This window comes from Cyrtonyx montezumae, unplaced genomic scaffold (assembly GCF_038088225.1).
Source record: "Cyrtonyx montezumae isolate F1298 unplaced genomic scaffold, pur_monq_1.0 scaffold_31, whole genome shotgun sequence".
NCBI classification, from domain to species: domain Eukaryota; kingdom Metazoa; phylum Chordata; class Aves; order Galliformes; family Odontophoridae; genus Cyrtonyx; species Cyrtonyx montezumae.
Genome location: NW_027072036.1, coordinates 2,995,811 through 3,017,242, shown reverse-complemented (window position 1 = coordinate 3,017,242; position 21,432 = coordinate 2,995,811). Strand labels below are relative to the sequence as shown.

Here is a 21,432-nt window from a genome sequence, read left to right as displayed (position 1 = left end):
AAAATAATTTCTGGTTTCCAGCAGCACGCTCATGTGCACCCTGGGATTCATTATGAGGCTTTGGATCTCGAGTATTTTTCATCCTTCATCCACTGCTGTTTTCTTTTTGGTTGTTAGCCTCAGTTTCTGTATGACATGGTTTCCCATTTACTTAAATGACACAACGGCCACAATCCTGTGCATTCAGCACTCCTGGTGGACGGAGCACTGACTGCAGTGGCATCTGGGCCTGACCATACAGCTCTGCTTGTGAAGACTCTCCAACTTTTTGACCAATAAGAGAAGACATGCAGTGCTCTAAGGGCTAAGTCTGAGCCAGTACCTAGCAGCACAAAATTGTGCATCTTAGCCTTTGAATTTGTGTTGTGTACCTGCAGATTGTGTTATTCAGGCTGCACAACTCGTTTTTACAAGTATAACAATTACTGCCAAAGCACGTGGAAGTCTTATCTGTAGACCTCTTGCTAGTGGCCTGGGTTTTGGTCTGTGGGGTTTGGGGTTATAACCTGCAACTAACAAGTTTACAAACAGCAGTTCAGATGGCCTAAGCTAGAATATGACTGATTTCTCTTTCCTGCTGTCCTGTTCCTTAGCCTGTCACACCATCTGGTTTTCGTCTGGGAATGAAACTAGAGGCAGTGGACAAGAAGCATCCATCACTGATGTGTGTTGCAACCATTAGTGACATTGTGGATAACCGCCTGCTAATTCATTTTGATAACTGGGATGAGACTTATGACTACTGGTACAGAGATTGTATTTCTGTTATTTGTCTGCAAGTATTACTGCACTTTATTTCAGTCTTTCACTAAGGGTGATATCTCATATTTTAAATCAAGTCACTAAAGTCATGATCTTGAATCAGTTTTCAAATATCTGAATGACATTTGGGGCTTTTACAAAATGTCATAGTAGTTTCTCCTGCTGTTTGATGGCTCTTTAGTTGGTTCAGTGCAGAGTTAGTGGGAATAGCTTGACCTGCCAGTGCAGTGTTAAGGTAATGCAGCTGTTGACTGGGAGTCAGGTTCATGTTATCCCCTGGAGAAATAAAGAGTAAACTGCTCCACTGGTAACGAACACTTCTGATTGGTGACATCCTCTAGAACCAGTAATGGATGTTGGCAGACTTACAAACTCTCTCTGCAAACTTACATTTGGAAGGTGTACTGAAATCAGTAGAAACCTTTCCAGTTGCTTCAGCAGAGTTTTAGATAAGGCACTTTGAAAATAAAAGTGATTGCCAGCATTTAAGCTTTTAAGTCCTGACCTCTTCTACAGTTGTTCCTCATGTGAGAATCTTGATCCTTGGCCTGAATGCTGAGGCCAGGTAAAATATTAATCTAGGAAACATTCCCTCTTTGGCCTATGATTTCCAGCCTGCATGAATGGAGAAACTTTATTTCAGTTTGCCTGTGAAAGCAACACAAGACGTGCTTATCTACATAGCACTGACTCGGTGTTCTGTATTTCCTTCCCCATCTCCTTTTATTTGTTTTTCTTTTGTTCTTCTTCAGAGTAGGTGCCAAATTGTTGTTTTTTCTTTCTTTGCCAAAAAGATATCATCCAGAACATTATAACACTGCTGTTTCCATTTGCAGAGCATTAGATCTTAGTTCATTTACCATTTCAGTCTGTGAAACTTGGTTTCCATGCCATGTTTTGTTTGGAATTTGATGATTTTAATAGGAAACACTAGCAAACAAAGCTTCAAAGCAGCATTTAGCTGAAAACACACTATGTGACTAAAGGGGCTGTCTCAAATTGACCCATCCCCTCCTTCAGGGTCTCAGAGTATATTTGCAATAAAATTAGGAAGCAGGCAAACCACCAGTAGGTCTCAGTTGGAAATAATGGCTCAGTGCAGTTCTTGTCAGGACATTAGAAGTCACTGCACCTTCTTGCACAGTAATTGTGTTTCAGTTGGGGACTAGTGTTTGATTTTTCTCCTGCTTACTTCCTTTGTATTTCAGCTTGGATGATTTATGTCCAGGCTGAACTGTGGTTTGTATGGTCCATGTGGGGGTTGGGGCTTTTTTATTGTGTTTGCTGTATTTTAAAGCAGTGGACATCTGGAGCAGCTTGAATAGCTTGATAACTTAGGTGTGTAAATTCTAACAAGGCAGTGCTTGTCTTCTACACCATGATCACACCCACTGAAAGCATCTGCTACCCTTGCAAAGGCGTATCGACGAGCGTTTGAAATTCTGCTTTTGCTTTTGCTTCAGAATTAACTTGTGCCAACTTTTCTTCCTTGATTCAGGTGTGAATCTAGCAGCCCATATATTCGTCCTGTTGGCTACTGCCAAGAAACTGGAACCCCACTGACAACACCACCTGGTATGTTGAAAGTGAGACATTTCCTCCCTCAGCCAAAAAACCTGCAGGCTTTACCTTCCACATAATTATATGTTTGCAGTTACAGATTGACTCTTTTCTTTACTGATTGAACAATGTTATTGTTCATACTTTTTTGCCACTGTCGTTTGTTTTACAGCTCTTTCAAGCAAAGGAACAAGGTTTGGTAATTTGCAATTGAATTTGATTTCAGAGGGAAAGAAATTAGAGCTATTTTCAGAATTTCCTCTACAGTGAGCTAGGAAAAAAAAAGAGGAATCAGTATCATGATTTTATAGATGATGAGATGGAACTTCTGAAAATGAAGGAGCAACTGAAGCCACATCTCTTTCTGCTTTGTTTAAATTCAGTACATGAAGAGAATGTGGGCAAATGAAAAAGGACTGAACCTGCAGGAAAATCAGTGTTGTTTTCAGGGCTATGCAAGTTCTCATTTGTCTTAAAAAAAAATAATAGTAATTAAAAAATCATGTCTGCTGTTAGCTAGATTGACAGCTTTGGAGCAAGAAATTCTGTAATTACTTACAGCATATCAAGTCTAGTGGAGTATGTACCACTTCAAGCTGGCTTTGCTGTGGAAGAATTAGCCTTTGTGCCTTTTACTGCAGATGCTAAAGGGGTTATAGACTCTTCAGCAGCACCACATCTGTTCCTGCTTCTGGAATGTGCAACAGGGCTGTGGCATGCAGCTCCACTACTCATGTCACAATTGCCTGTGCCCCTCAGAGAATCTGCAGTCAATTCTCATTTCTTTGCTAAAAGATTTATGTGCAGCAATTTGCAGACTGTCCTATGCAATTAGTGATTGTGCCCTCCTGCCTAAAGGGAACAATATTGAGGCTAAAAAAATGCTGAAATGGGAAGAAAAAAAAAAAGTAAAGCACTTTCTTAAATGTAGTGTAGGAGTTTCTGGTGAAGAGTGACACCCCTGCTGTGTTGGAGAAGCACAGCATTGTAGGTACCCAGGTAGGCTGGTAATGGTGATGGAGCCTTTTATGTCCAGACTGCTAATTCTACTCAGGTATGGATGAATAGGTTGAAGGAGACATGAGATTTCTACAAATGGGCAGGCTCTCACACATAGAATAGTTAATAAAATAGAATATTAATTTAGTGATGCCACTGCAGATCACAGAATCCTTTGACTAGCTCTTAATTGCCAGCTTTCTCAGCAGAATAAGAATGGATTGAGCTGTACAGAAGAAAAAAAAAAAAAACTCTTCAGGTTTTTCAGATTGGGGTTATTTTGTGTAGGAGCTCAGGAAACTTGCAGTGCTGTTGTGTGCGCTTTAAGTAGCGTGTATGAATAAACAGATCACTTTCCACTGCCATCCATTTTTAAGTGCCCAATTAACATTATAGCCATATGTTACATAGAGGTTTTTCTGTTGTTTGTAACAATAACTGTGGGGTTTTCTTATTAAATGTTAATTCTCCATGTTTTTCAGGATACAAGGACCCCAAAGCCTTCTCGTGGGAGAAATATTTGGTAGAAACCAACTCACAGGCAGCCCCAGCAAGAGCATTCAAGCTGGTTGGTGAATCTCTTTGATTTTCCTAGGTCAGGAGAGCAGGGGAAACATAAACTATCTTCCCTTTCTTTCTAGATGCTTTCTTTTGAGATAGTTCACCATGACTGTACCAAGACGATGAAAGTGTGTTTTTTACTTTGAGTCTGAGGTTAAAATTGTCTGTGCTGGTAAAACAAAACAAAATCTTGGTGCTCCTAGGAAGGAGCCATCTGTGCCCTCTGCAGGAGTAAGCATACCACCAGGTGACAGAGCATCTCTGCCAAACTCCTAGGTGGAAGGAGACCATCCTGCAGGCTAAATCTGAAGATAGTTCTCTCAACCATAGGAATATGAGCTTCGTTTTCTTACAATGCGTTTATCTGGAAGCTCACAGTGAGCAGAAGCAAAACAAAAGGTTTTAAAATAACTTCTTAAGTAAACTCCAGAGTTTTGGTGGTGCTGGTTTTTTTTTCTCCTTAGCAGCATCTTCTGTGCTGCTGATTCACCTCACTAAATCTTGCACTGTGTTTAAGAACGTTTCTGTGCCATTGTGACATTTCCCTTGATTCCTTTTGATAAAGTCAGACTTGGAGCTTAATACCTCCTTCCCTCCCTTATATTGTGTTGGCAAGCTCTTTGAGACTGAGGAAGAAAAAGCAATCAAGGTGGCTCCAGATAAGGGAGGTAAAAATCTGGCCAAAGAAAGTTAGTAATTGCTGCATTTGAGCGGGCATTCATTTGAAGCTACTGTAGGCTGCAAGGTGGGTGTCATGTGGAGAGGCTCTTTTGCCTCTTGAGAGAACTGTAGGGCCACAGCTGGAGTTGCCTGCAGTGTAGTTGATCTCCAGAGCATCCCTTGGATTTAGGTTTGCCAGAGTTGGGCAGACTGCATCTCAGTCATGGAGCACAGCATGTGAACCACCTTGGAGGCAGCGTGCAGCGTGATGAGTGAGGCTTGTCAGTAGTCTGTTATCCCCAGTGTAGGCTCACTCTTTATCTGAGTTGTGTTTGTGAAGTCACAGCAGTGCTGGAAAACAGGAGCCTACAGAATACGAGAGAAGGAATGCAGCAGCCAGCACTCAACAGGAACAATACAACTAGTGTTGTAGAGACAAATATTTTGGAAAGATAAGAAAACTCTTTATGGCAATGGAAAAAGTGCAACCTCCTTAGAACTGCCAGTGTTAAGTCCTCAGTAATCTGTCATTCCAGCACTGTTTCTTCAGATTCCCAAAATGCAGAGAGTGTTGAGAAATGTCACCTGAAGATCATAAGGCTTTTGCACAGTATGTGGGGTCTTTTTCATGTGGATACTTCCTATTCTGGATTCTTCTGAAATGGAGCATCTTCCCAAGGGGGGAATGCAGCTGCCTTGTCTGACTCTTCATGTTTTATATCAATTTCTGCAGCCCTTGTTTCTGAAGCCATTGCTTCAGATGCCTGGCTGTGAGAGAATGGTAGTCTGACTCCCATGAAAACTCAGGAGTGTAAATTAACATCCAAGTCTGTTTTTTGAAATTGAAACAGAAAAAGAATAAAAGATGACACTTGTAGCAACAGTTAATAGAACTCTTCCAAGATTGAATCTTGTTATTTTTCTGGCTTGGTTGATCTGAAGTGCAAATACATGGCAGAGTTATTGATTTTATTATTATTATTATTACTATTTTTCCAGCTAGCAATTACAGGAAATCAGTATATAAAAATACGAGTTGAGAGCCAGAACTAGCATTTCTCACTGAATTAGGTTTTAACAGTTTTCAAGAGCTAATATAGCACAAGCAGCAAATTTGTGCCTGGGTTTCTGCCTTCTCATCCATCCAAAAACACAGGAGGAGACAACCATTGTCAGCACCACTATTTCAACTCATTGTCTTGATCTGTCAGTTTATTAACGTTCAGAAGCCAATGCAAAAAGGTCACAGCCCTTCAGCAAGGCTCAGATAGCCCCACCCATCTTCTGGGCAGCATTTTGTTCCCTAGAGCTCAAACTCTGTCCTCAAGAAACTCAGACAGCGTTGGCTGTCTCAGTAAGAATCTCTTAAAACTAAAAGTAGTGTAGACTGTCTGCCTTCTGCTCTACCACCTGGCTGAAAGACTGTGGATAGAAGCTTGCATCCAGTTCAGAAGACCAAATTGAACCTCGAGGTTTGGAGAGGGAAGAAAAAGGAGTGCCCCTAAATGCTGCACTACAAGCAGGACAAAATCTCAGTGTCACAGGAAAAAAATCTGCATTGCAGTGAGGTGAAACCAAGTGTGTTTCTTAGCACATGCACCAAACGTGGTGGTGGTAAGGATGTCAGGCTGCGTAATGGAGATGTCCCACAGCAGTGTGCTTCAGGTGTTGGACAGCAGCAGGCTGGCTGGTGTCCTTGGCAGACGAGAGGGAATCTCTGCTGTGTTGAGCAGCTTTCCTGTCAGACTGTTCAGTCTGTTTGTCAGTGGAGTTTGTGTCCTCTTGCACTGACTGAGATGCTGCTCTGCGCTGGAATGCTCCTGTTTCTCCTGGAGTAGTTTTGGGCTGCTGACAAAGGGACAACATTTTCTTAGAAAACTCTGACTTAATCCTCTGGAATAGTCTGCCAGATGAGATGGGGTCAGAAGCTGCAAAAGTGCTTGAATGGTAGATGAAAAACTAAGTACATTTTATTCAGAGAAGGTTTCTAGTTGCAGCTGCCTTGACTTCTTAGCATTCTGCTTACAATCTTGTCTTACAGCGTCCTGCTCATGGATTCCAAGTTAACATGAAGTTGGAGGCTGTAGACAAAAGAAATCCCATCTTGATAAGAGTGGCAACCATAACTGACAAAGATGACCATCGTATTAAGGTATGACCTTGCTTTGAAGTACAGAGCCCTTGTGCTGAGGAACACAGTGATTGTCAGCACAGAAAGAAAACACATTTGTTGTGAGGAGCAGCAAACAAATGCTTTACAGACAGTCTAGGCTACAGGCGTGCCTAGCTGGAAATGATTTCTGTTGTTTGTCCTATTGAAATCTAATGGAATTGCCTGGTATTGTTAGTTACTGTTTTACTGTAACTGTTTTGAAACAAGATTTGACAGAATGGTTTTCCATCTGTGATCTGTATGAGTGAAGCAGTGATGTTCTACTGGTGGGAAGCTACCTAAATTTTTTTTTTCCTGACCACACTTAAGGAAACACCAAAAGGAAGTTAAATTCTGGCCCGTGTAGGAGGTGCTTTCATTCACCAATATAAATTTGTTCCATAGGTGCATTATAATTGGTTGTTTTCATATTAATATACTGCCAGGAGAATCAGTGATGCTTTTGTTTCTGAGAAATTTGGTGTCAGTTGGCTGAGGTGTAAGCTGCACTGATGTGGGCTTCTTGGCCACAGATGTCCTTCCTACAGGATGCTTACATGGGCAGGGGGGGTGTTTGCTTTCCCTTGCTCATTTGGTCCTCAATCTCATGGCTGTGGTTGTAAGCAAAACTCAAGTTTTGACAGTGTCTGGAGGCAAGATACATAGTTCACACTTCTGTTTGAAACTTTGCCTTATTAACAGCCTTATTGCCTTTAAATGGCAGTGATCTTTATTCTCTGTTTGCCTGACCTGGATCCAAACCAGCTATTCCTCGTCCTTTCAGCCAGCAGAAAATTCTAGTTTGTTCACTACAAAACTTGCCAAGTTTGTGGTGTTTGGGGATTTGTAGAAAACGAGACAATTAAAAAGAAACAGTTATGTTTGTATATATTTAGACTTGGAGCGCCCTGGAGCACGCCATGGTCTGTGCTTTCTTGCAGACCATGTGGTTTGACTGTGTCAGCAGAATGTGGTGGTTCTGTAAAAGATAGATGGAGGGGTCAGAGAACAAAGTGAGCACAAAGGGTGGTTGTGCTTGACTTGGAAGATTGAGTGAATCAGCTCCAGACTGAGCAAGGTGAAATAAAGAGGGAAGTTGAAGTAAAAGCTGAGTCACATCCTTAACTGTACTTCTCACTGAGACTGTGCTTCTTTTAGATACATTTTGATGGCTGGGACTGTAATTACGATTTTTGGGTCGATGCAGACAGCCCTGATGTTCATCCTGTAGGCTGGTGTGCAAAAACTGGACACGCTTTGCAAGTCCCTCTAGGTAATGAAGATGATAGCATATTGTTGTCATGAATAATTTTCCCAAAGTGCAGCTCTTCAGAGGTAGGAAGCTTTTTACAAAGCTGTTTACCTTTTTTATTCTTTTTATTATTCTCCAGGTGCTGTTGATCCTGTGGGAGCAGTGGGACAGACATGTCCCACTCCAGGCTGTCATGGTATTGGTCATGTCAGGGGGCCACGATATGGAACACATTATACGTATGTATCTGAGATCTTATGAGGGTTCTGTCTGGGAGCATCTGAATGCTGTCTGTAATAATAATGCAGCATCAAGCACCTGCACTGCACTGAAATTATCACAGAGTGTTCTGGAGGCAGCTATTAGTGTAATTGCAGCTCCCTCTTGTGTCTAAATGAGCTGTTCTGCCATAAATTCAGTTTATAGCAGTATATTTGTTCCAACTGCAATACAACATAGCATAGATTAATTCACTTCAATTTCTACATTCCAGCATTGCTGAAGGAATTACTTATGTAAAATAATATGCCCAAGAATATTGCAAGGCAATAGCTAAAGAGGAAAAGAGTGCTGGTGTATGATTAGAGCATAAGAGTGAGGAGAGAGCTCGTGTTTTGTGGTTTCTAACACCACACTGGAGTTAGAGGGTTGTGTCCCTTGATTTCAGGTGACTGATTTACCATTGATTTTCATATGTTCTTGGAAAAGGAAAGATTTTCTTGATAAAACCACAGAGCAAGAAAACAACCTTAGATGGAAGGTCTGAGGATCTAGTGGTATGTGATGTGATCAAGAGCTTTGGACTGTTCAGAATGATAGTTGCAGGCTGTTATCACTTCATGAAATGTTGTTCAGACAAGCAGGCGACACAGGAAGATCTCTTCTTATTCTCTAGGATGACTCTGTAGAAACGTGAATTTGGTTTCTTGGTCCTCTGCTTTGATAGATCCTCTGATCCTCTGCTTTCCCATACCTAAAACTGGGTAATGATGTCTCCATCTGGATGAGTTTTTGGCTTTGCTTTTTCTGGCCTTGTTAATGGGTGCATCTGCCTGAGGCTGCTAAGACTATGACTTAGGAACATAGAAACATGCATCATAACCTCTCTCTCTTTTTTTTTTCTTAACACAGGTTAGTTGGCTGCCCGTATTCTGATGTGAACCTCAACAAAGAAAACGTGTTACAGGACCGCCTGGGTGGGGAAAGGCCTTCCCCTGGCAGCAGCCTTCAGAAAGCCAGGAGGCTGGAGACCCCTGCCCAGGTTCTGCTCAGAGCAGGAAAATCTTCTCAGGAGGACTCTCCACAGTCCAGGTGAGCTGAGCCCATTTCCTGGACAAGTATTGTGGGGCAATGATGTTTTACAAGGCTGAAAAAAACAGGAATTGGCACAGAATCAGTAGTGCATTGAGTTCATCTTTCTGTAATATTGACCCATGCTCCAGACAGTCTTAACACAGAGCAATGTACTTTTATACCCTCATGTGCCTTAATAGGTTTCTTGATTCCTTAATCCTGCTGCTCTGGTCACATTCCAACTAAGGAAATTGCATTCTGTCTCCATAAATTTTTTTTCTTGCTGTTTCGGTTTAAAATATGTTCTTTTTCTTCATTTCCTGTCCTAAAACTGTCAAGCAAGATTATTTTGCATATTATTAAACTGTAACTGCAATCCGCTTCAGTGCCAATTGTGTTACACTGGAAGGTGTAATGACTCTACCCGTGTCACTTGGCAAACATATTTTATTTTCTTACACAAAAATCTTGGAACTGAGTATCATTGAGGCAAACTATGCTTTGGCTTCTGGACTGCAGGATGCAGTCAGTCTGTTGTGGGACAAATCTGGACACAAAATATTTTCAGTATTGTCACTTTTAGGCTGTAGGAATTAGGTCTCACCAGGGCAGTCTCCAGTGATGCTTTTGGCCTTTTTTGTGTATTAAGGCAACAAACTCAGTCGTGTACATTGTCTTAAATGTTATCCAGGGTGTATGAATCCTAAATCAGTTTCAGTGGGGTTCTTGTAGCTGCTGGGGTCAGAGCCTCTGTCCACAGGGACTGATGATTTCACATAACATCTCTCAGTCTGTGCTGAAGAGTAAAAAAGCACTCTAGGCTGCACCAGTAACGGTGGTAGGGGAGAGGAAAGCTTTCACCACTAGGTGGTAGTTGTTACTCTCATTTGAAAGAATCTGCCAGTTTTGCTCTCTTCTGCGAAAAGCGAATTGAGAATGTCCTCTTAGCTCCTGTCATTTGTCTGTCCCTCCAGGAAATCTGCACAAGACAGTGAAAAGTCATGTCAGAGCAGTGTTCAAAGTCTGTCGGAGCAGTCTGAAAGCAAAGAAGCAAAAGACTGGGTAGAAGATAAACCCTCTGGAAACATCAAAGCCAAACCCAAAAAGTAAATATGATTTTTATGATGTGTTTTTGTGGATTCACAGTTGTGTTTCTTGATGCTGCTGCGATATCTGAAATACAGATGTAAACCAGGAGCTTAAAACAACCCGATTTGATTGGAGATTTACAGCATAGGGTTTTAGAATTACTTGTTAAGTCTTCTCCTTTCCTCCCACTAATTTTAGGGGCTTTCTTTCCCTCAGTGAACTTAATTCTGAGTTAAAGGTGTGAATTTAATATCACAGTTCTTAGTTAAGAGGAGTGAAGCCAGAGACAATGAAATTCTATTGCTAATTTTAAGAGGTGGAATATTCTGGTTCCTAAAATACCCCATTAATCAGTCTGTATGGAGGAGCAGTTGCACCAGTTTGTGTTATCATTTGAGATGTTTTTAATTGATGCTTTCAGGCTTGGATGCTCACATGCCTACATAAAGTTGCTGGTGAAGCAGGAAAACGACGGGAAAGGTTGGTTAGTTTTTGTTTATTTGTGTGTGTGTGTGTGTGTATGTGCAAAACACCAGACCCACAAAGATCATTTAAAACTTGACAGGTTTTTTGTTCCACGATCAAGAGAATGCATGCTTGGAGATGATGGTGGTGGCTGTCTTTCTTCCTTTGAAATGAGGAAGAAGGGTAAAATGGCTTAGAAGTGTAGGGTTGCATATGTTGCTACGTTTTGCATTTATTAACTGAGAAGATGAGCTTTCACCATCTCCTGTACCATTGCTTGATCTTCTGAAGTGGCAGGGGAGGCTGTTCCCCACTCCATGACCATTCTGCTGACAGAGCCAACATAGCTATCGTGGGAGACACAACCAAAACCTAGCAGGTAGTTGTTAAGTTCCATCCACTTCTTTCTGTAGGTATCCAGAAATATAATTAGAATCACTGGGGTGACTTTTGGAAGGTTCTCTTGAGAATGAAAAAGAAAATAAAAATCCAAACGGAAAAATGATGTCTTTTTCATTCTGGTACTTGACAGGTTAAGTTTGAAGAGAAGCTTTCTGATATCACTTTAGCAAACCATATGCTTAACTTTCAGATTTACTATAAAAAGCCATTTCAGAGAACCAAGCTGACCAGGCTTTTAGGAGGATTTAACATGGTAATAGACTCCAATCAAAAATAGCTAAGCAGGCACAAACTGGGACAGGTGCCTGGCTTTTTTTCTTAATTCATTTTTACCTGGTGCTGACTTCTGCAGTTGGAGCTGGAGAAGTCTGCCAGCTCTGAGCTGCAGTTGCAGTTGGCAGGGAACGCTGTCTGCTTTCCTGTCGCATTCACCTTAAGCAGAGTGATGGAAATCAGCAGGGGGAAATTCTGCAGTAATCCACTGACCTGCAATTTGATGATTGCACAGAGCTTCCATCCCATCTGAAGAGCCACTCTTACTCAGGCTTTGTATGTGCATTTTTAACCCCCATGTTGGTCTCATTATTAGCAATAAAGACCTCTGTTTGGTGACATGCCACGTCACGTAGGGAGGTGGAGGTGAAGGTAAAATGACACAGCTGGGGACAGAGGAGTAACTATGTGCCAGGCCTGCCTCTGCCTCTAGTGTGATGTTGCCAGTTGTGAACCAGAGGTGCATGTTCCTTCCATGTTGTTTCCATCCTCTGCTTCACTTCCTGTTGTATAACTGGGCAAATCCCTGTAGGACCATGACTCTGCACTACTCAAGTGATCTCATCAGGGAGGGGTGATTTCTTCTCTCTTTTTCTTTTTTTTTCCCTCTTTGATTTTTAAAGCTTCCATCATTGGACACATGAGGGAACTGATGTCTGGAGGTAACGTGCAGCACTCCTGGTCTGGGAGTCTCCTGGGGAGGCAGTGAGCCCAGACCATCAGCTGCACACATCTCACTCCTCACAGGCTGCCAGCAGCTGGGGTGGTGCCATTAGTTTCCAGCCGAAGATGCTGTTACCAGAACTCCTCCACCTTGTCAATAAATCGCTGCAAGCATCTTCTGTGTTAGCAGCGTGACATCATTTTCCTGGGAAGAAGCTAACACTAAAACCTCCAGCCTGGCAATCTTATCTTTTTTTTGGCTGCTCTCTCTTGGGAGGGTGGGGGAGCATGCCCTGAGAGCACACTGTGCCATGCAGTAGCAGTGGCTGGCTGGCTGTTTGCCCTGCTTTGCTTTTCCCTCCAAACTGTGACCCTTCCTTCTCCTCTGTAATTTCTCCTTCTTGAAGGCTTGCTCTGACTTGTCTCCTTTTCTTTCCAGACCTCAATTTCAACCTCCAGCAGGCCCTCCATCAGTCCATCTTCATGCCTGCCCTGGACTCTAACCCCAGCCACCGCCTCCATCTCTGCTGGGAGCAGCACTGCAGGCTCTTGCCGGAGGTCTCAGGACTCACAGCCAAACATGTGACCAAGTGGACAGTGGAAGAGGTGAGTTCCCTGCTTCCTGGGTGCAGGGGTACCAGCCCCCCCTCCTTTTCTGGAGTCTAATTGGAAAAGATCTTTTTTTTTCTTCCTCGGTAATACTTTTTTGTTTGCTTTGCATATGCCATAGCTGACTCAGCTAAAAGCTGTACCCAAATCCCTTGATGAAGGAAGGGGAAGGATCTCTGTTAACCCTCTGGTGTCCATGCCTTACTTCTCTGAATGCAGTTCTCTGTGTTTGTATACTTACCCCTTTATCTTTCAGCCCTCAGGCCTGAAGCACCATTCTTACATCAGACTCTGTTGCTCTCTGATCTCCCTCCCCTTCTCTCATGACTTTGCTGCTGATTCACTTTTATATTGCAGATAATCCCAAACTGAACTGTGCTTGCCTACTCCTCCTGCATCTCCCTGCCTGTTTCCCTGGAACAAACTGCCCACAGCCTGACCTGATTTCTGGCAGAGGCAGCTGTGTGGCTGAGGATAAGTCTGCAGTCCCAGCTCTTGAGATGTCTCCTGTAATTAGGTGGCATGTGAAAAAACTGCTGTCTTCTGTGTGCTGAGTAGTTGTTTTTAAACTTGGTGCCTTGGGCGTAAATAATATTTGCATCTCCACTTGGGAAGTGATGACAATTTGGATCCTGGCACTTAATCACAGGCCATTTAATTCAAGAAGAGTGTGCTGTAATGTTGTGCTTGCAGGATAGGAGATAATCTGCAAAGCAGGAAAAAGGTGCTGTTCTTCATGATGCATAGAGGATCTTCAAAGAAAGTGTATCTTCCCTCAGTGCCTCTTTATCAGAGAAACCAATCTTGACTTTGCTCTTCATGCTGGAGGACTGCTTGGAGTGTGGTGGGACTGATCACAGGGGGCAGGAGCCATAGCAAACAGGAATCACAGAGTCACAGAACTGTAGGGGTTGGAGGGGACCTCTAGAGATCATGGAGTCCAACCCCCTGCCAAAGCAGCCCCCTAGTCCAGGTTGCACAGGCAGGCATCCAGGTGGGTCTTGAATGTCTCCAGAGAAAGAGACTCCACCACCTCTCTGGGAGGAGGAAGTGAATGGAAGGGGATAGAGCAGACAGTAGGGCTGTTTTGAAAAATGGTCCTTCTAATATTCCTTTTTTTTTTTAATGAAAATGAGCTTAAATTAAATTGCTTATCGAGGAGGAAAAAAAATCAGAGATTTTCTATTTGTATCCCTCTTTAGAAAAAGCTTCCATTGTTTTCTTTTTCAAAAGGTCTTTTAATAAATCAATAAAGACAGAAGCAGCTAATCCTCTGACATGAAAACAATCAGAATTTCTTTCTTTTGGTCAAAACATGGAGGTCATTTCATGGAAGAACAGAGTCAGGATACAAGCCAAATAAAATTTGTCCTTTACAGTTGACCTTTAAAGCTGGGTAAATTTAACTGGGATATTAGTTTGATAACAGATGAATATAAGTAGCAGCCACAGTGCATTGAGGCACTCTGGATATGGTGATTCAAAACTCAGAATACAGCACGCTGCCTGAAACAACCAATGGAGTGATGGTTGCCAGAGGGAGTGTGAATGGCACATTCAGAAGATCAGCTGCAGCACCACAGTGGACTGGCCAAAGTCACAACGGACTCTGCCTTGCATTTCTGTAGTGTGGGTTGGTTTTTGCAAATGGTGTTCTTTGCAGATTCCCATGGGAATGAATTTGGCTTCTCTCTGAGCACTTGCAGGGTCACTATGTGCAGGGCAATGTAGCTGTGAGCTGTGGAAGATGAAAGCAGTAGGACTTGCTGTGTTCTAGTGGGTCCAAACTAGATAGGATCTGTTGGTATTAGGGCTTCTAATATCTTCTTACAAGGCAAATATTTGCCTATGGGTTGTACTTCAAACTCTGTTGCACAAAGGAGCCCATTCCGTTGATCTGAAGCAAGAGCAATGGGGAGTGTATATTCTCTGTTGGTTCCAGACTGAATAACTGTTTTTATTTTATAAAACCCACATTAAGGAAAAAGTCTTGCTTTAATTCTTCATTTTTTGGGATCATTTCTTGGGCAGTAACGTGGGCCAGGCAGACCCCCTCAGCTCTGCAGGATGCAAGTCTCTCTCCTTCCCAAGGATCCATCTCTCCTGCATCCTTGTCTTGCATCTTCCTCCTTCCTCTGTCTTCTCAGTTCCTGGCAAGCCCCAGGACTCTGTTTGTTTAAAAGGCTACTGCTGTGGAGCAGTGTGCTTTCTGTGTACATACAAATGACTTCTGGAGCAGATCAAAGGCCATCACACCATCTGTGACAGTGGCCAGCAGCAGTTGTCCAGGGAAGGATGGAAGAGTAAGGCAAGCTCAGAGCTTTCCCCTGAGACCTCGGCCCACAGGCCCTCAGGGTCGTTTACTGCCTTGCCCTCAAGGGTCCAACTGCCATTTATGTTCTGGAAGATAGTAGCCTTGCAGAAGTATTTCATTTAGCTTTTAATTATAAAGACATACAGGAAAAGTATTATTTTATTTGTTTGCAATAGGAGATTGCACTTCTACTTCGGAATCACTGCGTGATGGAGCTCTCAATTTTAGGGGTTCTCTTTAAGATGGAGCTTTCCCTCATAGCACAGTGTAATGGAGAAGCATGAGAGGAGAGAAAGGCTCTGCTCTCAGATTGCATAACAGAAGCAACAGGAGTCAGTGATGCTCACCAAAAAGCAGCTCTACCAGGGCAGAGCACAGCTGGGGGCAGGCTGACAGCTCCCTGCTGTGCTTGGAAGAAGCCAGGACAGGATTGAGATCAGCTGGAGACACAGTGATGTGATTTAAGAGGGAGCCTGACAATTGTGATTTAAAGGGAAGCTCATCTTTGACAGTGACCTCCTCCCAAACTGTTTGCTTGTTTGTGTTCATGGAAGAAATGTCACATCTGTAATAACTCAAGTGAATATGCCTCATGAAACAGAGCTATTCCTGCAAGGGAGCATCCAATTAGCATGAAATGTTTGATCTGATTATGCCTCAATATACAAATCTTCTGTGAACCAGTGAAGCTGCAGATGGAGAAGACAATACATATTAAGTCATCCTCCACTGCATTCGGGATTGCTGCTTGCACTATGTAGTGTTATATAATGTAATCCAAGGCTTGCTTGCATGTCTCAGAGGAGATTATTCCAAATGTTAACAGATTTCCTGCTTAGAAAGGTTTTCCCTAATATGAAATGTAAAATTAACTTCAACTCGTCTAATCATGTTGGTTCTGTGGATCCTCTGCATCCGCCACGGATTAAATAAAACCACAACTTCTTTCTCTTCTTGCTTTTCTGCCTTCCGTGTGTTAACAAACCAGGAGTACTCACTTGGTTGATTTATATCATCTCTGAAAGGGATGTCATAGTGGGGAAATTGTCTAAATCCTTCTTTTTAATTTTATTTTCTGACAAAACCATAGAGGAAGTAAAGTTGTGGATGGGTTTAAAATAATGTATGGCCTCATGCAGTTTTTAATAAGAGTGATGTTTTATAAGAACCATTTTAAGCAGTGGATAAACTGGGCTCTTAGAGAAGTGGTCAGGGAGCAATATGGAGAGTACTATTTGTAACCAGAATAAGCTTTGCAGGCTTGTAACAACAACCCGTTATATTTCTTGTATACAACCTTCATTAACAGGAGAGTTCTAGGTATAAAAGTTATAAAAATTCTTGCATGCAGATGTTTTGTACACGGTCATCATTCTAATTATCCTTGTTTCTCTTCTTGTAAATCTAATTATAGGTGGTGAGCTTTGTCCAGCGTTTACCTGGTTGCAAAGAACAAGCAGCTGTGTTCAGGGAAGAGGTAAGTCAGGTCTGCCCCAAATCCTGTGCTGTGAGCCTGGCTGTGGCAGCTGGGTGGTTTTGTACCCCAGTTGCTCTGCAGTTAGTGCTGACTGCACAGACATGCTCAGCTTTGTCACTAGCCTGTGGCATTTAGGAAGCAGCTTCAGCACTGAGCTGAATCCCAGCGTGGTTAATGGCATTCTGCTGCCTTAAATTTCCCCTCCCAATCCAATCACTTAGCTAGTGCTTAACATCCTGTCTTGGACTATTGTCTAGTGTTTTTGGCATCGCTATAAAGATGTCCTGTTGGAATGGTGCAGCACAGATCTCATCTGCTTCCTCTAACAAGAACATATGCCTGCTTCTCTTGGGCAGGCTGGCAGTCAGAGGGCTTCTTAGGAATCCCTGGCTTCTGCTGTGGACCATGGTGGGAGCAGGTGGGGCACCTTCTCTTGTACAAGCAATTGCTGGGGAGTCAGAGCATCTCCTGCCTGCAACGTGTCCTGTCAGTGCCCTGTGCTGGGCTCTATTCCCTGTTTGTGGTGTGTTCCCCGTGGCTTCTCAGAAATCACAGCAGTGCAGGATGTGGCCGCCCTGCTCCTTTTCACTGATCCCATGACACTTAGGCTCTTTTGAGCACTTTGGCTTCCAGTTATGTTGCAGGGACAGTTTGGAGGTTCTGTGATTAATTTACACAGGCATGCCTCCCCTTCTGCTGCTCTGACTGTAAGAGCTTGAGGGAAGGGGCTGGGCCTTCTCTGCATTCTGCAAGGCACTTAGTGCACCCTCTGTGCCGAGAAGCATTGCGTAGTGGAGTGGCTGCAAAGGACAGGTTTGTAATAGATGACTGCTCCCCAGAGCTGGCTTCCTTTCAGGATGAATCAGGCTGGAGTGCATTTTATGGGATTTATGTCTCTGTATTTTGCTTTCCCTTATTTTAAAACATACACACAAAATAAAAAGCAAAATGAATTGATGCGCAGCGTTAGCAATAAGAGTGGAATACCATTTAATTGAATACAGTGGGAATGAGGAAATTTCTCCCAACAAACCAGTCCTTCAGCATAGCTGGGTATAAAAAATACATCCCAATTTCTAGCGAAGGTGAGTTCAGAGGTGAAGGCTTGGTAATTGAGATGTAAGCCCACTAATGGATCCAACCATTTTCCATTTGTTTTGGTTCTTCTAGTAATAACTGAAACAGGTCCTGAACACGGTGGCTGTTTTCTACTTCAGAGAGCAGCATGGCCATGTTCTATTTTAATACCTTCCACAGTCTCACAGTGTGGTTCCCTCTGCCAAACAAGAGAGGCTTGGATTGTTTTTCAGGTTTGTGCTCGAGCTGAACTGTCAGTACAAAATGAAAACTCTTCTAGCAGTTTGGCTCTGGCCAAAATTCAGGTGTGAGCGACAGCACTGCTGGACTTGACCAGAGTTGTCCATTAGCTGTAATCAGGCCTCTGAGTGCTCTGTGTTCAGGAGAAATAAATCCCTTGCAGACTCCTGTTGGCGGGAGGGAGAAGGATAAGTTCCTGCTTACGTTACAAATGGAGAGAACAAATTGTGCCCAGAATTTTAAAAACCATCCAAATAAGACGGAGCAAAGAAATGAATAACAAACCACAGGCAGTGATACCATGCTCATTTCGAGGACCAGCTCAGGGAAGGTCTGTTGAAAATAAACATCTTTGAGGAGATGCAATGAAAGAGAAATGTAATGGTAATATTGGATTCAGAAGCATTTTGAAACAGAAGATTGTTTTTCAGCAGTTTTCTCCTTCTCTTAACTCTTTTTATTTAATTTAAGCAGCAGTCCATTTATTTCAGGCTATTTTTACTGTGGGCCATGCAGCAGTATAGACTGTAGGCAGCTTGCAAATCAGGCTGACTGTGCACTGGAAGCCTTGCTGTCATTTCCAGTGTACATACTGGGAATTAATCAACTTGCTTAGCAGTCTCCTTGAGGTTAGAGAGGGGAGCCCTAATCTCCTGGCTCCCAGCACTGTGCCTTTAGTGCTATGTTTGTCCAAGTTTATTAAGTGCATCCTTTTCTACCAGTTGTTGACATTGAGAAGAATTCCAGTTAGGAAGAGTGCAGGGACAGAAGAGTTGTTTTGGATCAGCAGTGTCTAGCATTGTCCGCTGTGCTGGTGAGCATCAAGTGAGAGGAGGAGAGGCCATCAGTCTCTGTAAATGCACTTTAATGGAATAACTTAGAGAGACATGCAGTGTTTGTCTGTGTCCATTAATCTTTGGCTCCTTCTCTGCAGCATTTGGGGTTTATATTAATTATTTCCGTTGTCTCTGCGGATGCTCTTGTGAACAAAAATACATTTTTGACCTATTCTGAAAATAATACATTTTTACTCTCTGGTATCCAGAGCTCCGCTTAGTTTCACAAGGTAATACAGTTAGAGATTGCTAGCTTTGAATCTGATTGAATGTCTCCTTGCTGATGGATTAGGAGAGTATATGTGTAAATCCAGACAGATTCCATGGCTTTATTGTGCCCTGTTTTATATAACACACCATCTCTTTTTACCTTGTGAACAGGCTCATTTAGAGCCGTCAGAAACTATTTCATAACAGCCTGCTGCTGCTCCTTTTAATGGAGACCAACTGAGAGCAGCCACACGTTCACATCTGACCACTTCTTCCCATCTGCAAAGCTGACCCAAGAAGCAGCAGAGCTTTGCCCTCCACCTTGAATTGCTTAACAGGGGTCTGAGAAGCTGTGCAATGACAGTGTGGAATGAGCACGCTAGGAAATGGCGATGGGATACTTCTAATTGCTGTAGATGAGTGTAATGTATTAATTCTTGGATAGCTGCCTCCTGAAGGCTTGCATTTCCTGATCGAGTTTTTGACCACAGATTGTGACTAGGCTGTGGGATTTTTGGCAGTTGTTGGCTTTTTAGGGTGAGTATCCTTATAGTGAATAGGAAGTCTAATGGATAAGGTTCATCATCACCATCTCCCTGTGAGTTTTGCCCACATTCTGACTTCTCAGGCTTCTGGGGAAGGCCTAAGACCCCTGGGAAGGGGAGTGTGCCTGGGAACTGCGGGCTGGTGTGGGTGCCAGAACTAGAGAGAAGGACAAGCCTTCCATCCTCAGGGCTGTGTCTGTATTTTCATTCCTGAGTACACTGTTTAACTGAGCAACCAGGAGTGAGAATCCTGCTTATTTCTTGGTTGTAATTTTTATCTCCTGTTGTGTTTTACATCTCTAGCAGATAGATGGTGAGGCCTTCCTGCTCCTGAACCAGAATGACTTGGTTAAAATACTCAATATCAAGCTGGGTCCTGCCCTGAAGGTCTACAATGCCATTCTCATGCTCAAGTCTGCAGAGCAAGAGTGAGAAGAGCTCTTCAGCCAAGCCCAGGAGGAACTGACAGGGAGCAGATCTTCTCTGAGAGCATTACAACGTGCCCAAGAGGCAGGCTGCAACTCGGATATATTTTAAGTAGAACTTATTACAAAATATTTTTAGGACATAAAAATCCTGCCACAGTCTGGAATATGGGGCAGCTTCACTTCCAAGAAGAGGTTATTATATTTTGTAATTGAGTTTGGTTTTGATATATCAATCTCTTTGAGATCTAGAAGAAACCTCCGGTTATAAGGGGAATCCAGGGTAACAGTGGTGGAGCTGCAATAGCAAGAGGACAGTTACAATGACTGCTGCATCCCATGAGAGTGCCTGAAAGACACTGAGTTATCACCAGCATGTTTAACAGATGTATGTGTAAAAGCTCTGTGGAAGAGGCTAAGAAAATGGGTGCACTTCAGAGCAACTGATCTGTATCCTTCAGCACTGTGGTTCATGAGCTGACATTTTCAAAGTTGATTTTGAAGTTCCAGTTTCTCCTGCTGATATTGGTAGTTCTAAACCCTGGCTGCTCCCACCACAACTGAAGCACACTGTGGGCAAAGGGTTTCCATCAGTGGTGGCTTACATCATTTCTGATGACAAGCAAACCTTTCTCATTCGTGCTTCCAGGCAGTTGGAGTAAGGCCCCGTTCGGATGGGTTTTGGGTAGGCAGAGATCTCTCCTGTAGTTATCTCCCACAGGACACAAATATTCTAGCTGTGTTTCTCCCACCAGTGCTTTTGGGCAACTTCTGTCTGGACTGTGATCATCTTATGGCAAAATAGCACAGTCAGGAGCACCTGGAAGTTTGATGAGTTTGTCCAAGCTGCATTCACAGCCAACCAAATGCTAGGAGTAGGGGCTGAAAACCCCACAGCTGACAACGTATGCATACAGGTGCACACAAAAAGTTCCTAGAAACTATTTATTTTCAAACAGCTGAAACTTGTCAACACTTACTGCAGTAGTGTATTCAGCCTCCAGGTGGACACTGGTCCTCAGCATCTCTGGTGCTGAGGCAGGAAGAGCACATGGGCAGCTTTGCCTGGAGGGGGATCAGTCTGACCAGGCAGCAAAGCAAGCTGAGAATTGTTTCAAAGGAGATTGCTGATCTGTGTCAGGGAGGAAGCAAAGCTCGTGGCTCTGTGTGTGTGTGTGCAGGTGGCAGTCTGTGCTACGTAAGCAGAGGGAGGCACTGGTTTTTCTGCTGTGCTGGAATTCTCAGTCTGCTTCTATGAACATGCAGCTGTCCCTGATCTTTCCATGTCCTTCCCAGCATCTGAGAAGGTCCTTGTGGCCTTCTCGAGGCACTGAGTCCCTTAAAACTGTAAACAGAGCAGAATCCACACTGCTGAATGCATTCGGTCCTGGATTAGTCATATAGAGAGCAACTTCTCTCCATACCTTCTATTTTTGTATAAAACGTACAGGATTTTTAGCCTTCCACAGCAAAGACATAGGAGTGCTGGGATATTTAGTAGCTGAAACGTTGAGTATCAGCCATGCAGCTGCAGGAGAGTCTTGTGTTTTAATGCAGCAACAGGGATG

The 21,432-nt window shown here is 43.1% G+C and overlaps 1 protein-coding gene across 1 annotated transcript in view; it reads left to right on the top strand.

Moving 5' to 3' along the window:
- The window catches only part of LOC136053683 (lethal(3)malignant brain tumor-like protein 4), a 37,992-nt gene extending 17,229 nt beyond the window's left edge, over positions 1–20,763 (top strand). Inside the window, exons 9-20 of the mRNA XM_065744559.1 lie at positions 594–745; positions 2,261–2,337; positions 3,804–3,889; positions 6,584–6,694; positions 7,853–7,967; positions 8,086–8,185; positions 9,078–9,257; positions 10,214–10,345; positions 10,750–10,808; positions 12,571–12,737; positions 16,469–16,531; positions 19,743–20,763. Of these exons, the coding sequence (XP_065600631.1) occupies positions 594–745; positions 2,261–2,337; positions 3,804–3,889; positions 6,584–6,694; positions 7,853–7,967; positions 8,086–8,185; positions 9,078–9,257; positions 10,214–10,345; positions 10,750–10,808; positions 12,571–12,737; positions 16,469–16,531; positions 19,743–19,871 (1,371 nt within the window). The 3' untranslated portion in view covers positions 19,872–20,763. The remainder of the gene's footprint in view (positions 1–593; positions 746–2,260; positions 2,338–3,803; positions 3,890–6,583; positions 6,695–7,852; positions 7,968–8,085; positions 8,186–9,077; positions 9,258–10,213; positions 10,346–10,749; positions 10,809–12,570; positions 12,738–16,468; positions 16,532–19,742) is intronic.
- The last annotated feature ends 669 nt before the right edge of the window (positions 20,764–21,432 follow it).